General features: G+C 54.5%; 1 protein-coding gene across 7 annotated transcripts in view; it reads right to left on the bottom strand.

Moving 5' to 3' along the window:
* TTLL8 (tubulin tyrosine ligase like 8) overlaps window positions 1–16,968 on the bottom strand; it is a 48,336-nt gene that overhangs the window by 15,146 nt on the left and 16,222 nt on the right. For 3 of the 7 annotated variants that reach the window (XM_035696074.2, XM_025455875.3, XM_035696076.2), the window contains 6 exons: window positions 15,799–15,921; window positions 10,691–10,877; window positions 8,345–8,493; window positions 6,104–6,347; window positions 3,644–4,079; window positions 2,739–3,234 (listed from right to left, as the gene is read on the bottom strand). In XM_035696074.2, coding sequence (XP_035551967.1) covers window positions 2,739–3,234; window positions 3,644–4,079; window positions 6,104–6,347; window positions 8,345–8,493; window positions 10,691–10,877; window positions 15,799–15,921 — 1,635 coding nt within the window. The other 4 variants (XM_025455892.2, XM_049115221.1, XM_025455883.3 and 1 more) reach the window with 4 other exon arrangements.

Genomic DNA, 16,968 nt, shown 5'->3' with positions numbered 1-16,968 from the left:
TGGAGCCCCGGGATTGAGTCCCGCATCAGGCTCCCCACATGGAGCCTGCTTCTCCCTCTGCCTGTGTTTCTGCCTCTGTCTTTCATGGATAAATAAATAAAATCTTTAAAAAAAAAAAAAAGCATAAGCCATTACAAAGAAAAGTCTAGGAGTTTACTGAAAAACATTAAAGGACAAGTACATGGAGAGATATACCATGTTCATAGATCATAAGGCAAAAATGTAAAGAAGTCAGTTCTCCTCAAACTGATAGATAAATTTAACCTCAGTCAACATTTTTTAATTTTAATTTTTTTTGGTGGGTCTTGACAATCTGGTTCTACAGCTTGCATGGAAGTGTGAGGGCTCAAGAGTCAAGTCATCTCCAAGGAAGAAAAACAAGGCTGACTAGCATAAAGATGTCCTGCAAAGCTACAGTGATGAAGACACTGGGGCTTCAGTCCAGGGCAGACGAACACACCGATGGAGCTGACCAGAAAGTCCAAAGATACCGTATGTGACAGTGGTGACCTATGGATGAGGGGCTTCCCACAGTTGGGTCCCCTATGAAACTGTGTAGGACCCCAGGTCTCATCAATTCCAGGAGCATTAAAGAGTGAAATGTATGAGCAATGGCAGCACTTATAGAAGAAGCCCCTGGAAGTTATTTTCATGACCTCAGGGTAAGGCTATAAGCCACAGAAATCTCCCACCATCGAGGAAAAGGTTGACCAGTTTAAGTTTATTAAAATTAAGGTGACTTTACATCAAAAGATACCATAAAGGAGCAAAAAGACAAATCACAGCGTGGGGGACAGTATTTGTAACACAGTCAACTGAAAAAGGAGAATCCAGAATAGACGTCACCCCTACAAATCCAAAAGAAACAGACCCAGGAGTCTAAGGACAATGGGGCAAAGGGTTGAGTGGGTTCTTTTTAGGAGAGGAAACATAGGGATGCCTAGGTGGCTCAGTGGTTGAGCATCTGCCTCTGGCTCAGGCTATGATCCCGGTCCTGGAATCGAGTCCCACATCAGGGTCTCTGCAGGGAGTCTGCCTCTCCCTCTGCCTGTGTCTCTGCCTCTCTCTTTGTGTCTCTCATGAATAAATAAAATCTTAAAAAAAAAAGAGGAGAGGAAACGTAAATGGCTAAATGGCCAATGCATGTCTGAAAATAGGCCATTTTATTGGTAAGCGGAAAAATGGAAATGAGCAGTGTGGCACTCCGTCCAGGGGCAAACATCAGATGTCCCTCGGCGCCCAGTGCTGGTAGCAATGGGAGCAACAGCCATGGGTGTGAACGCAGAGTGCGGCCCCTTTGGCCATGCTTATGAGGCTCAGAGCACCAGGTTGGAGCCCACCCCACAAGGTCATGTCCACCTGGAATCTGTGAATGTGACATTATTTAGAAATAGTCACTGCAGAGGTCACTCTGGAGGGAGGACGGTGGGCCCTAGTACAACAATGCCGTCCTTCTAAGAGTGGATTTTGGACACAGACACAGGGAAAGAACACCATGTGAGCCCGGAGGGGCACATCTACGAGCCAAGCACAGCGAGGATTGCCAGCGGCCACCAGAAGCTGCAAAAAACAAGGAAGGATTCTTCCCAACAGCCTTTGAGAGCACGGCCCTGCCAGCACCTTGATTCCAACTCCGGGCTCCAGGATGTCGGAAGGACACAGTTCCCCACGCCCCACAGTGAGGCTGAAGCTGTGTGCACTCCATCGACACTACACTCCCAGAAGCAGACCCATAGGAAGCCGCACAGTGTGTTATGGGGAGCACACTGTTTTCGTAACAGGGAAAAATCTGGAAATCATCCATACAGAAGCAAGTTGCCGAGTGGCAGGGCTGCCCAGCCGCAGTGTCAGACTGGACATGCGGCGAGGGCAGTGGGTGGGCCCGGGGATGTCCTCCGAGGGCACCGCCAGCTCTGGAAGCATCTTCATCTGGTAAACACCTACTGGGCACTGGCTGTGTGCCACACACCATCCCAGGTGTCTTGGTGAGCGGTGAAAACAGCAGAAAGTGCGCGGCCCTTAGGGACCTGCACTCTGGGGGGCAAGCAGCCAGCAGACAGACGAGGGGCAGAGGCTTCGGTGCCAGGGAGGGAGGGGGGAGAGAGGGAAGGAGGGGGAGGGAGAGAGACACGGAGACCCAGGCCGGGGGAGGGAACAGTCGGTACAGATACTAGGTGTGTTTGAGAAGGCAAATGTCCCTGGAGCAGAACCAGGCGGGGGTGTGGGAGTGGCCACTCGAGCCTTTTCATCACACATACTCTCCGGGCTACTGCAGGGTGCCAGGTGCCCCCAGAGACCCGGGGCTGCCCCCCACCTGTCTGCCTGAGCTCTGAGCCCGGTCTGGGACAGGCTCCCAGGCTGCACAGGCTCAGCACCATCAGGAACTTCAGGAAACCCAAAACAAGATCCCAGTGATCGTGGGCGCCTGTCCACGGCCCCTGGCACTGTTCACACGGTGAACTCAATCCCCCACGGGCACTACAGCACATCAGGTGTCACCCACCGGTCCTGTGAGGGGTCCCTGGCACGGCTGCTGCAGGAGCCCGCTACCCCAACCACCTGGCCAGTCCCAGGATGGGACCAGGGGGGCCCGAGCCCGCTCTGAGCTCAGGCCGGTGCCCGCATCAGGATGCACCTGCTGCCTGGGCCACAGGCCCCTGCCTTGCCCTGTGGGACGCGCAGCGGGCAGCCCCAAGCAGCCCCAGGACTGGGACAGGTGCAAGTGGCCGCGCTGTTACCTGGTGGTTTGGGTGGCTGAAACAGAGCGCCCTCCACTGTCTTCACGCGTGGGAGCACGGACAGCAGTGGGTGCACACTTAGTGAGTTTGCCTCTGAGTGCTTGTGGGACTCGGCTTTGGTAAGACCAGTTTTTGGGGTCTTACTGTCTATGTGTTGAAAACGACAAGTGGGGAGCTCTATCCTCCCACCAGACTCGGCGTTGGCGGACTGGACCTTACAGTTCCTCTCGGCTGCCCTCTTTAGGGGCACAGGCAAGGTGTATGCGAGGACCTTCGCATCCTTCACTTTCAAGTCTTGCTGCAGAGCCATTTGTGGAGGTCCCAGAGCTGGCCTTGGCATGGCCGAGGGGCACCTCACTTTTAGTGGCTGAATGTTCAAGAGGGAAGATGAAAAGGTCACGTTGGAAATGGGAGGCATGTACTTCTTGGTTCTCTTCACGCTGACGCCTTCCACGCAGAGGTCGGAGCCGTGGAAGGGCGGCAGCTCCACAGCAGGCTACGCAGGGGAGGGTGGGGTCAGGGGTGGCTGGCAGGCCCTGGCCCGGGACCTCTGCTCCCCCTTCCTGTGTCCGCCAGCCAGCTGGGCGTGAGGCCTCAAGAGAAGCAGGGCTGCCCACCAGGCCCCCTCCTCCAGGGCCCCCCGGGCACAGGGTCCCCCCGTGGAGCTGGAGTCCCTGGCAAAGGGACCACGCAGCCTGGTGGGCACGGAGCTGGGGATGGTGGGGAGGAGAGGGAGCGCGGCAGAGTGGTGAGGGCCGGCTGGGGCCAGGCCTGGGGCGCGGGGTGAACCCGGGGCGTGGGCCTCACTGCCTGCTCAGTTTGCTGGAAGTGGCTACAGTCAGGGGCAGGCAGGAGCAGGTGCCGCCGGCCGGCCGACCTCCACCCGCCTGGCCCTCGCCCCTCACCTGTCTCCACAGCAGCTCAAAGTTGCCGATGTCGCAGTTGCGGTCCACCTTGCGGTCCACCACCACCTTGATGGTGTCCTCCTGCACCTGGGCGCACAGCTGGGCCGTGACCGGCGTGGATGCGTGCATGGTGGGGCTCGAGTTGATCTCGATGAGCCAGGGCTGAAAGTCGCGCCCCAGGATGAAGTCAGCCCCGTACAGCTCGAAGCTGTTCTTGCGCGGCTCCACATGGTCCTGGGCCACCCTCATGGTGTTGGTGATGGCCCGCTTCATGGACGGATAGATGACGCTGGCCCACACAGTCCCGCGGCCCCTCTTCTGCAGGTACTCCCGGAACCTGGTGCTGGTCCACATGTTGTGGTAGGGCAGCAAGGGGCTTCGGTCCTTGTCATTCTTCAGGTGCTTCTGGATGGAGTTGTTGCACAGGTGGATGGCACTGCGCCAGGGTGAGGCCGCGCAGTCAGTACCCGGACAGGACCAGACCCGGACCCACCCTGCACCCCCATGCCACCACCGGATCCCAGACCCTGGACCTCTGCCGTCCCTGCAACCCGGGACCCCGTCTCCATGCTGGGACCCACAACCCTACTTCCAGACTGCGCCCCCGGACCCCAGTCTCCGAACTCCATGCCCCAACCTACCCCGCCCTGCCCATGGGGACCCTCAGCCACCCCTGGCCCCGCCCACGGAGACTCTGCTCTCACGGCCCTGTGCCCTGGCACAGGGCAGCCTAAAGAGGGGCTCTGGTAGCTCCAGGACCTCCAGGAGTAATGCCTCCCAGAGCCTCAGTTTCCCCATCTGCATCTGGCAGTAGAGCTGTGGCCCTTGAAGAGCTGGTCTAGGGACACAAGGTGAGTCTCCGTGAAGGTTCCATTAATTGACTCTCTTGCCTTGTTCCAAACAGGTTTAGAAACAGGTAACTTGGACGAGATGAACCACGAGGGAAGGGGGCCCCTCCCTGGGTTCCTGGACAGGTCGTCCTTCCAGAGGACAAACGGAAAAGAGGCAGCAGACAGAAGGGCCTTGGGACCCGGGAGCCGTGGGCGCGGGGAAGTGGACCCCCCCCCCAGTGCCAACCCTGCAGTCCCCGCACAGGTAGGCCAGGAGGGACCGATTTCGGGGAATCTCTGTCTGCCTGGGGGAGGGTTACGGTCCCAGACAGATATCCTGGGGCTGAGAGGGCAAGAGATCCACCAGGCACATGGCTTGGCTGGGCCCCGGGGCCTGGGTGGGAGGGCGAGAGGGGCTCCTCGTGCACGGGGGAGTCCCAGGACCCCTCCTCTGGGGCCCCACCTCCGGGACCCCTCCCCCTAGAGCCCCTCCTCCTGGACTCCTCCTCCCGGAGCCCCTCCCCCCGGAACCCCTCCTCCAGGACTCCTCTCTCCAGGACCCCTTCTCCCGGATCCACGACTCCCCTCTAAAGCCCTGGTCAAGATGCCTAGGCACCCACCCCCGCATGCCCAGTGGGTACAAGGCAGAACAGGGAGCCCCTGGTTTGGACAGAGGCAAAGAAAATTCTCTGCCTTGACGGTGGCCTGTTCCCAACACTCTGCAGAGGGCCTTGCCATCCCTGCCACACGCACATCCCGTCCACCTGGAGACCCTGGGGAGGTGTGGGTCCCCCTACCCCTGGCACCCCGTTCCTGTTCCTGGACGTCTGAGCCTGTGCCCCGTCCATGTGCTACCTGCCCCTGCGCCCTCCCCCCAGGGGCCTTGGGATCTGGGGTGCGGTCCACACCATCCTGGCCTTTTCTGACTCACATGCTCCCCACTTCTTGGGGTCCTCAGAGGACCCCTCAGGCCATTCTCATGTCCCACAGGCTGGAGGCCTACACCCCTACCTCCCCAGCCAGTCCAGCAGCCTCCCTGCTCTGCAGACCCCAAGAAGTGGAGCCAAGACCAGACATCTTGGGCTCACAAAGAGGGACTCCTGAGGGGGTCTGAGGGGCTGGCATAGGCACCTGTCCCCCAGGGACCTCCCAGGTGCCCTGCCCGTATGCGGCTGGACCCAGAGAGCAGGATGGTGAAGCAGGGAGAGCATGCACACCCAGGCTGGGCCAGCTGTGGGGCAGCGTGAGCACAGCTGGCATTCAGCCTTTCCAGCAGAGGAGGCCACCTCCACCCCGGAAGGAGGTTCTAGGCCTGTCATTGAGACGTGTCATCCCCGGGTGGGGCCGGGCACCTTGTGGGCACATGGCAAATGGTGCCTTTAGGATTTTCTGGAAAAGACACACATTATGGGGGTACAGAGCACTGGCTTTGAAGAACAGCTGGCCTGGGCCTGCCCCTTGGGGATGGAGGTCGTTTTGACCTACCCAGGCCTGTTTCATTTGTGCCTCAAGGTGGTGATGGGTGATAGCGGCAAACACGGCCTGGCAGCCCAGCCACTTCCCGCAGGTACTGGCAGGGCACGCTATGCACCCCTGCACCCCGTGGCACCAAGCTGACGCTCCAACTGACCTGTCCAGATTTTCCAGGGAGAAGCGCTGTGTTGAAAACCGCAGGTAGCTCTCCTTGTAGAACCAGATGGTCAGGGGGTTCCAGTCGGTGACCAGGAACCACTGCCTGATGTCGAACTTGGTGTCATAGATGAGCAGTGGGGTCTCGATGTACTTCTGCACCACCCACTTGTTGTCCTTGGCAGGGAGATGGTCTGCAGCCACCAGCTCCAGGATCTCCTCCACTCGGTTCATGCACACTATATCTGCAAGAGGTCACCACTCAGCCCCATGGCACTCAGGCCTGGTTTAGGTCCAGCCCTGAGGCCCAATGTGGCTTTGATCCAGGACCATGAAGCAGTGCAGTGGGGCTGCCCAGCAGGGAAGGCTCTGCCCTCAGGGTGGAGGCCACAACCAGGTGCCACACCCTCAGCACTCCCACCAGGGGGCCAGCCCCCAGGATTTAAGAGAGGACACAAGAATAGAGAGGGACAGGGATGGGGACAGAGGCACTTTTAAAAGGCATCCAGTGAGCAGTGGCTGAGCACCAGCCCGGGGTGTGGAGTGAACAGGCCTCAAGGAACCAGCAGGCAGGGGTGGGGTGCCCGCCCGCTACAAGGGGCAGGTGTCCAGGGGCCTGGGGTCTGGTGAGGGACCAATGGTAGGACGGCACATTAGTACACCCATTCTGCTACTCCTCCACGTTGCGGGGGGGGGCTGCAATTTGCAATTTCTCATCCTCAATCCCCCCAAAGTTAGGCCATATGACTAGTGGTGACCAGTGACACCTGAGAAGTGACATGCATCCCTCTCGTCTGTTGGGTCACCACCAGACCCTCCAGCCCCCTCTTTCTCTGCTGTGACAACCCTGAAGCCTGGAGGGAATGATGTCACAAGATGGTGGGGGACTTTGGTGAGCAGACCTCCCGCCCCCACTATCTGCTCGTGCCAACCCATAATGGCCGAGGATGGCTAGAGATGAACTGGTCTCACTGACAGCCACTGAGGTTTGGGGACTGCTTGTTACCAGCACAATCTGGCCTATCCTGACTGAAACAGCGCTGGAGGGGAGCACCATGTGCAGAGGCCCAGAGACACAAGGCATAGCAACACATGAGGTGAGCTTTCCCCACGAAAACACAAGTCTTGTCTCTTCGACTGTAAGCGAGCCCTTGCCATCCTGAAATGAAAGACTAGGGCAAAGCAGCAAAGCTCTGAAGTTATCCTGGGCTCGGAGCAGGAAGGGGCGCAGCCAGTGCCCAGCCAGAAAGCACTGCCTTTGGATTTGAACAGGCGGGTCTGAGGTGTCTGTAGGGCATCCTTGAGGATGCAGGTGTCTACAGTGGGAGGAAGGTCGGGCCTGGTGGACGGGGGAGCCGCCAGGGGCCGATGCTACTGTCCAGAGGCACAGACTCAGGATGGAGCCCGTGGAGAAGCACCAGCCGGACCCAGGGGGGCAGGCACTCAAGGACAGCAGGTGGAAGCCCAGGAAAGAGAATGTCTCCAGACAGACAATGCTTAGACGAATGCAGCAACGTCACAAAACAAAAAAGATTTTTCTAATCATATAAAAACTAGCTGCTTTATGAATTTAAAACAACAATAAAACTCTTCAAATAACTAAAGGGGAAAATAAAATATCCAAACAAAAAGTAAAGTCTATTTAGATGCTCAGGAAACACATCACACAACACAAACAAGAAGGATGCTGCAGCCAGGGCCGTCTTGGGAGGAGATTTCACAGCCTTAAGGCCTTTATTGTTGCCCACAAAAGACTGGAGATAAATAGGCTGAGCACTGAAGTTAGAGTCAAAGGGGAGGGAAAAATCTCTCACAGGAAGTTGGAAAAATGCAACCTAAGGTTGGTTCTTCAGAAACACAAGTAAGATTTAAAACCCCTGAGATCTTGTGTTTTAAAAAGAACACACAGTTATTGCCCATTAGGAATAAAGAGGACACAGTCGTAGCTACTGCACAAGACGAGGCACAAAACCTGAACCCGTCAGACAAAAGGTACAGGCGATAAGGATGTGCCTCCAAGAGCGCGGGTGCTTGCAGGTGAGTAAGGAGCGGGAAGGAAGTCCTGCATCGGCCTTAGTAGCCAGATAAGCCTGTCGCCAAGATCGGGCGAGGTAATATAAAAAGCACAGCCCGGTTTGACTTGGGAACATCCAGACCTGGTGAAGACCCGCGTCAGGAGCTGCACCCCTGTGCCCAGGCTGAGCACGGCGCTCTGGGGACCGGTAGGTGGCCTCCGACTGACCTCGGCCGCGGGACTTGGCTGCCGGCTTTATGATCCAGATGTTCCGAAGCCCGTCGATCTCCGTCTGGGGGTTCATGGACGTGATTTTATTCAGCAGAGCCTGGCACTGTGACAAGTGATTTCTCGAGTTGGAGATGAACGCGTCACCGCTACAAGGCAAGGTCCAGAGAGCCTGTGAGATGCCGTGGGACCTCTGTCGGGCACGCGCGTACTAAGTATGTCCCCCCACTTTGGCACGCCTTCCCATTCTCCAGGGACTGTTTCTTCATAAACAGAGTTTTTCATTTCAATAAAGTACAATTTATCCACTTGATCTATTATGATTAGTGCTCTTATTAAACTAATGAATCTGTGCCTCCCTTGTGGTCACGAATGCAGATGCTAGTGTTTTCCTTTTTCGCATAACTTTCACGTATCTCGTGAAACATCTCAAAGTAATCTTTGTGTATGTAGGAGACAGGATTCAAGATACAACTTCTTTGTTCATAAGGATGTTTGTTGCTCACACGCCATCTAGTGCAAGGACTAACCCTTCCTTGTTGATTTGCACCTTGGTCCTAAGTGACCATGCACATGAAGATCTGCATCTAGAAGAATTCGTAGGACAATATTTTCAAGACCCTGGATACGTAAAGGTTTCTTAAAACAGGACTCCCAGGGCAGCCCAGGTGGCTCAGCAGTTTAGTGCCGCCTTCAGCCCAGGGCGTGATCCTGGAGACCCGGGATCTAGTCCCACATCGGGCCCCCTGCATGGAGCCTGCTTCTCCCTCTGCCTGTGTCTCTTCCTCTCAATCTGTGTCTCTCATGAATAAATAAATAAAATCTTTTTAAAAATTAATAAGAACAAAAAAGTAAAAAATAAATTTAAAAATATTTTAAATTAATAAAAATTAAAGATGGGCTTTCCCGGGTGGCTCAGTGGTTTAGCGCCGCCTTCAGCCCAGGGCCTGACTGGAGACCTGGGATCGAGTCCCATGTCGGGCTTCCCGCATGGAGCCTGCTTCTCCCTCTGCCTGGGTCTCTGCCTCTCTCTCTCTTTCTCTCTCTCTCTCTGTCTCTCGTTAATAAATAAATAAAATCTTAAAAAATAAAATAAAATAAAAATTAAAGAGACAAACAACCTGATTTTTAAATACACGAAAGATGTGAACAAGCACCTCACAAAAGAAAATATTCAAATGACTGATAAGCATCTGAAACAATGTTCCACATCATCAGTCTTCAGAGAAATGTAAATGAAGACCATAATGGAACAGGAAGGCAAAACTAAAGGAAGGACAGAGCCAAGGCTGTCCTCCACCTGCAGGCAGTGTGGCCCACTCAGCACTGCTGGCATCTGAATCTGTAGGAATCTCTGGAAGTTTCTTAACAACCAGAGGTCATCCAGTTGCTCATCCACAGGAGGAGTGAAAACCGTGGTCTACGATCTATGAGCCCCTGCCCAGCAGCAGGAAGGAATGGGCTTCGGTTCCTGCAGCAGTGTGGATGAATCCCACAGACTTTGTCAAGCAAGAGTCACAACCGAGAGAGTGCGGCCGGCGTGATTCCATGCCCCTGAACATCCACCACAAAACCAGCTGAGGTGAAAAGAGGCACACCGGCGTGAGCTCTGTGGGGGCCCGACGGGCGCTGACCTGGGAGGCGGCCTTCGCAGCCAAGCACAGAATTTCACCCACTCGGACAAATCCAGTTAGTGCACGGCACCCTCTGCACTGTGTTCATAGCTCAATGACAAGAAGACAAGATAGTGACTGATCCAAAAGGAGAGAAGGAATCAAAGAACAAAAACGTCCCTGGGATGGTGTGTGGGGCTGCGAGCAGACTCTCCAAAATGTTGTTCCCTTGGCCATCGGCTGCTCCTGCTGCAGGGGTGCCCGGGTCGCTCCTACCCCAGCTGCCCCGTTGGCCGCTGTAAAAGGGGTGCTGGGTCTCCAGCCTGGGAAGGACCCGGCGCTCAGAACAGAGGTAAGCCAGGCTCCGCCGTGGACTCCCAGGCAGCAGGGGCACCGGAGAGTCAGGAGGGCTGGGCCACGCAAGCCTCCTGCTGGCCCTTGACTACACAGAGCTCACCTCTGGGGTTCAAAGAGGTAAAACACTAGAACGGGGTGGAAGGTGCTGCTCAAGGCGATGCCACCCAAAGGTGCCCCCAGGGGGTGCCATCCTTTTATGAGCCAACAGGGGCTTGGGATAGGCAGCAGTGAGTGTGGGTACCCCAACACCCAGGCAAGCACCCCAACACCAAGATCGGCGAGGCGGGACCTCCCTAGACAGCACCTGATGCTTCCCCTCCATGTCCCCCATTCAGGTGAGCCCCGGGGTCCGAGCTCCGCCCAGGGCGCGTCTTACTGAATGAGAGAGTAGTACTGCTCTGTGAGGTCCTTCCACTCATCCTCCGTGAGGTCCTCGCTGGCGTCCTCGGAGACGTCGATGTCCTCGTGCTCCAGCCGCCCCAGGTAGGCCTGGCACACCTTGCACGCGGTGTCCACGAGCTGTCCCGAGAGGCCCATGAGCTTGGACTCGGCATTCTCAGGAACTGAAACCCAAGCACAGGACGTGCAGTGGGGCCCACCTGGGACACGGATCCCAGCCCTCCACGCCTTCTGCGGGCAGCCCACCTGGACTCCGCGCACGCACACCTCCCCCGGCCACACACACCCTCCAACCAGACTCCCAGCCTGTGGGCTGCGATGCAACCCCACCTCTGAACTTGCCACAACATCTGTACTGTCCTGAGCGCGCGCTGGGTACTGGGTGAGTACCGGGCGGCAGTCCTGCCTGACACCCACAAGCCGGCGGGCACCGGGAGGCCACCTGCACCCACCCCTCCTGCAGCATCGTGTGCTCCAGGCCCCGGACCCAAGCTGGACCATGCAGGGAGCCGGAAGGAGGAGCGGACAGCCCCAGCTGTCCCCGTGGCTCTGGGGTAGGAGCCTGAAGAGAGCTAAACCAGCTGTGAGGGGGCTCTGCAGGCGCGTGTGGGGCTGGGGGCCGAGGCATCGCCCGCCCGGGACCCCAGCAATGCGGACCCCAGGGAAAAGCCGCAGCTCACGTGGTTGCTGTAGAGATTACAACATGCATTTTTAAACTGTATTGAGGTGAAATTCATAGAACGTAAAAATAGCCATTTTGAAGGGTAAAACTGCACTTGTGTTTTCTGTTCAGGCTCGGAAGGAGCCTGGAAGTTGCAACACATTCTAACAAGTACAAAGTGAGACTGAAAACTCAGCAACTCTTCTTTACTCCATCAGAGACCCGAGGTCACAAGAAAAACCACCACCCCCAAACGGCAGAGAAAGTCAGGCGGGTTCAGAGCTCAAAGTCCCTCAGCAGAAACCCCAAGACACCAACCCCAGCAGAGAAACACCTGAGTAGCAACTGCTGAGCTGCTGGAGGCTCTGCGTGGACAAAGCGGCGTTGCCCCAGGAGGGTCAGTTTCGGGAGGGCCCCGAGCTCTTGTCAATCTTTCCTCCAGGAACCTGACCTGGTTCTCACAGTGAATATGGGAGAAAAATCCGGTCCTGCTTCTGACAAAAAAGGAAAGTAACCATCCTGCAGGTTGCCAGACCATTCTGTTCTTCACAAGACCCGCCCTCAGGAGCCACAGTTGCCCAGAGCCCGACCTGCTGGGGAGGGCGGGGAGAGACCAACTCCACCCTCTGTAACCATCCACAGATTTGATAATCGACGTAAAACAGACCAATTTATTAAAAGATACAACCTGCCAAAACTCGTACATAAAGAAATGGACAGAGCAGCCCGGGTGGCTCAGCGGTTTAGCGCCGCCTTCAGCCCAGAGTCTAATCCTGGAGACCCAGGATCAAGTCCCACGTCAGGCTCCTCATATAGAGCCTTCTCCCTCTGCCTGTGTCTCTGCCTCTCTCTCTCTCATGAATAAATAAATAAAATCTTAATTAAAAAAAAGAAACGGGCAATCTGAATAGGCCTATATCTATTAAAGAAATTGAATCAATAATTAATAACCTTCTAAAACAGAAAGCACCAGATTCAAATGGGTTCACTAGTGAGTTCTGCCAAACATTTAAGGAAGAAATCATACCAATTCTCTACAATCTCAGTAGATAGAAACAGAGGGAATACTTTCTACCTCATTCTATGAGGCCAGCACTTCCCTAATACCAAAACCACAGAAAGACACGAGAAAAGAAAACTCTAGACCAAAATCATTCATGAACACAGCAGCAAAAATCTTCACCAAAATATTAGCAAGTCAAATCCAAGAATGTATAAAAAAAATAATATGCCATAATCAAATAGGATTTATGTCAGGTATGCAAAACTGGCTCAACATTTAAAAATCAATTGATGTAATCTATTACACATCAATAGGCTAAAGAAGAAAAATGACATGATCATATCAATAGATGCAGAAAAAGCATTTGACAAAATTCAACTCTCATTCTTGATAAAAGCTCTCAGCAAGCCAGGAATAGACAGGAACTTCTTCAACTTGATAAAGACTATATACAGGGCACCCAGGTGGCTCAGTTAGTTGAGCGTCCAACTCTCGGTTTCAGCTCAGGTCATGATCTCAGGGTTGTGGAATCAAGCCTCGTGTCAGGCTCCATGCACAGCATGGGTTCTGCTGGAGATTATTTCCCTTTCTCTCTCCCTCTGCTCCTGCCCCTACTTGTACTTTCTTTCTAAAATAAAAAAAAAATAAAATATTTTTTAAAAAAGGAGAATATATACAAAAAAACAAAAAACAAAAAAACAACCCCTACAGCTAACATTCCACTTAATGATAAGAAACTAGAAACTTATACTCTAAAATCAAGAGCAAGGCAGGACCTCCTCCCTCTCATCACTGTTTTTTCAAGATTGTACTGAAAATCCTAGCCAATGCAATAAGACAAGAAAATAAAAAGTATACAGATTGGAAAGGAAGAAATAAAACTGTCTTATTCACAGATGACATGATTATCTATGTAGAAAACCTGGAAGAATTAACAAAAAAAAGCCTCCTGGAACTAATAAGTGATTGTAGTGGATCACTTTCCTACACACCACAAGTGAATTATTGGAATTTGAAATTAAAAACACAATACCATTTACATTAGCACCCCCAAAATTAAATAAATATGAAAATAAATAAATCTGACAAAATCTATATGATGAAAACTACAAAAATCTGACAAATGAGATCAAAGGAGAACTAAATTAATAGTGAAAAATTCCATGTTCGTGAATAGGAAAGTTTCATTGTCAAGATGTCAGTTCTTCCCTATTCAATCTATATATTCAATGTAATTCCAATCAAAATCCCAGCAAGACATTTTATGGAAATTGATTAACTGATTCTAAAGTTTATATGGAGGGCAGCCCAGGTGGCTCAGCGGTTTAGCGCCACCTTCAGCCCAGGGCCTGATCCTGGAGACCGGGGATCAAGTCCCATGTCGGGCTCCCTGCGTGGAGCCTGCTTCTCCCGATGCCTGTGTCTCTGCCTCTCTCTCTCTCTCTCTCTCTTTGTGTTTCTCATGAATAAATAAATAAAATCTTAAAAAAAAACAAATAAATAAAGTTTATATGGAGAGTCAAAAGATCCAGAACAGCCATGCCAATATTGAAGAAGAACAACAAATAAAATTGACACAATTCAACTTGAAGTCTTACCAACAAATCTATAGTAATCAAGACTGTGTGGTATTCATGAAATAATAGACAACTCGATCACTGGAACAGAATAAAGAACCCAGAAATAGACGGAAAAAATATGATCAACTGATCCTTGACAAAGAAGCAAAGATAATATAAAGGGAAAAAGTGGTCTTTTCAACTAATGGTGCTGGAACGGGTGCAAAAAAATATATATAGAAAAAGAAAAAATCTAGACACACATCTTATGTTCTTCATAGAAATTAACTCAAAATGGATTGTACACCTAAGTGTGAAACACAAAACTATAAAACTCCTAGAAGATAGCACAGGAGACCAAGATGAACCTGGGTGTGGTAATAACTTTTTGGATACAACCCCAAAGGCAGAGTCCCATGAAAGAACTGCTTGGTAAGCTGGACTTCATTAAAGTTAAAAGCTTCTGCCCCACAAAGGACGCTGTCAAGATGATGAGAAACAAGCTGCAGAGTTGGAGAAAATATTTGCAAAAGACATATCTGTTACCTAAAATATACAAAAAAAAAAAAAAAAGAAAGAAAACCCTCTTAAAGTCTCAACAATAAATAAATTTTAAAACAGCAGAGAAACTGAACAGATTTCTCACCAAAGAATATATTTACAGATGGCAAAGAAGTATATTAAGAGATGCTCAACATCATACGTCACCAGCGAACTGCAAATGCAAAACACAAGTTTCCACGGCACAGCTATCAGAATAGCCGAAATCCAGAGCAGCAACTCCACTGAGCGCTGGGAGGACGTGTGGCGGCGGGGGTGCACTCACCAATGGTGGGAAGGCACCCTGGCCTTCTCCTGCAAGCCACACATGCTCTTACCACGGTATCCAGCAATCATGCTCTTGGGTATTGACTCAAACAAGTTGAAAACTTACACTGGGGCAGCCCGGGTGGCTCAGCGGTTTGGCGCCGCCTTCGGCCCAGGGCCTGATCCTGGAGACCCGGGATCAAGTCCCACGTCAGGCTCCCTGCACGGAGCCTGCTTCTCCTTCTGCCTGCGTCTTTGCCTCTCTCTCTCTCTGTGTCTCTCATGAATAAATAAATAAAATCTTAAAAAAAGAAAACTTACATCGATACAAAAACCTGTAAACTGAGGTTTAGAGCAGTTTGACTCATAATTGCCCAAACTTGGAAGCAACCAGAATGTCCTTCAGTCGGTGAAGGAATAGATAAGCCAGACGATGGAATATTAGCGCTAAAATGAGCTACCCAGCCACGGGAAGGTGGGGGGACCCTGCCCGCACGTCCCCGAGCGAGAGAAGCCGAGGGCAAAAGCTACGGACGGCCGATCCCAGCCAGACGCCTTTCTGGAAAGGGCAGGACCACGGAGCCAGGGAAGGGACCAGCGGGCCAGGGCCTGGGGCGAGAGGGAGGAACAGGGGGGTGTGATGAGGCCCCGGCCGGAGGCTGCTCCAAGTGAGGCCATCACCCTGGCTCCACCCATCACACCTCCGTCCAGACCACAGGAGCAAGCCCTGGCACAGACGGTGGTGTGCGTGACGGGGACGTGTCCCTGCGGGTCCGTGGGTCGTAACAGGTGAGCATCGGTGGGGGTGGGGACGGTAGAGGGGGCTGGGGCGAGGAGGTGGATGGGAACTCCCTCACCTGCTGCCTAACCTGACAGCGGCCCAGGCTGCTCTAAGACAGTGAACAACAAAAAAACTTATCTGGGTTTCTGTGCCTCCCGCCACGGTGGCCCTGCTCCACAAGGAGAGCCGTTCCCTGTCACCCGGCCTGGACACATGGCCCCCCTGCCCCTCCTGGCACCCACCTCCCGCTCGGGCCTCCCCGGCCCCCACACACCTTTCCTGTGGCTGGGGCCCGGGCCGCCGGTCTCCCCCCTGCCGTGGGGTTGGCTTCCGCTGCAGTGCTGCTGGCTGACCACCCACTTGAGGATGCTGGAGGCCGCTGTACGCCGGAAGTCGTCTGAAAGGACACCAAGGCCTCGCCCCCTCTGCCGACGCGGGGGACCAGGGACCTCGGCCAGCACCAGCTGTCCTCAGCCTGGGTGCCCCCCAGCCTGCAGGGGCCTCGCTTCCCGCCCTCACCGCCTTGGAGGGGGCGGTTCGCTCAGCCTCAGCCACACCCCCAGCCTGGCCCTCCCTCCTCTCCTCTGCAGACGGGGGCTCCCACCCCACCATGCAGGGCCCTCTCCCGCCTCTCTGCTGCTCTCCCCACCCCCACCCGGGGCGAATCCATGGAGGTCACTGTGCCGTCCCTACTCCCTGAGTCCTCAGCCCTGCACCAGAGGGCACAAGCGCCCCGCGGACACACACCAGGACCCTCCCCCCCAGGAGCCCCTCTGCCCCTCCCTGGACTTGTGGGCTGCCACAGTGCTCCCTGTAGATGGCGGGAGGGGTCCCACCCGCCCAGGTGGGGGGCTGGCCTGGCTCCCAGGGCCCTCTTGGGCCAGAGGGGCAGCCAGCATCCCCCTGGATGAGCCCACGCCCTGAGGCCTGTCTTACCCAATCCCACTCCAACCCCTGCCCTCGGGGGGTCGGCAAGAAATTCCAGCACCTGCTCACCAAACCAAAACCAAAACTCTCCTTGCTCATCCAGCAAAGGAGGCCCCGCCTGCCGTCCAGCAGCTGCTGCCACTGGGAAACACCTGGACCCCGCTCCCCTCACAGCTCCTCCAGGGCCCGAGCCCCGCGCCTGGGCCTCCCCACAACAAGCGCCGTCTCCAGCCTGGTCCCCTCTGCTCTCCTTGCCTCCCGGGCCTCTGCCCCGTGACCCCCCTGACAGCCGGCTTGCCGCCCAGCCCCCAAGACCCTGCCCGGTCCTGCCTGCGCCTGTTTGTCCCTGGGAGCCCCGGGGCGGGGGGCAGGGGTCAGGACGAACTGCACGGCACCTGCAGGTGCTGCGTCCCCACGGCCCCCAGTCAGGAGCTCAGGGAACACGGGTCACCCCCAGATGAGCGCTGCCCACTGCCCTGCCCTTCGCTTTCCCTTGCTCTCTGGGCAGGTGCCACCC

This window comes from Canis lupus, chromosome 10 (genome assembly GCF_003254725.2).
Source record: "Canis lupus dingo isolate Sandy chromosome 10, ASM325472v2, whole genome shotgun sequence".
In the NCBI taxonomy this organism is placed as follows: Eukaryota; Metazoa; Chordata; class Mammalia; order Carnivora; family Canidae; genus Canis; species Canis lupus.
Note: the sequence above shows the minus strand (reverse complement) of the source record. Positions and strands in the feature narration are given on the sequence as shown.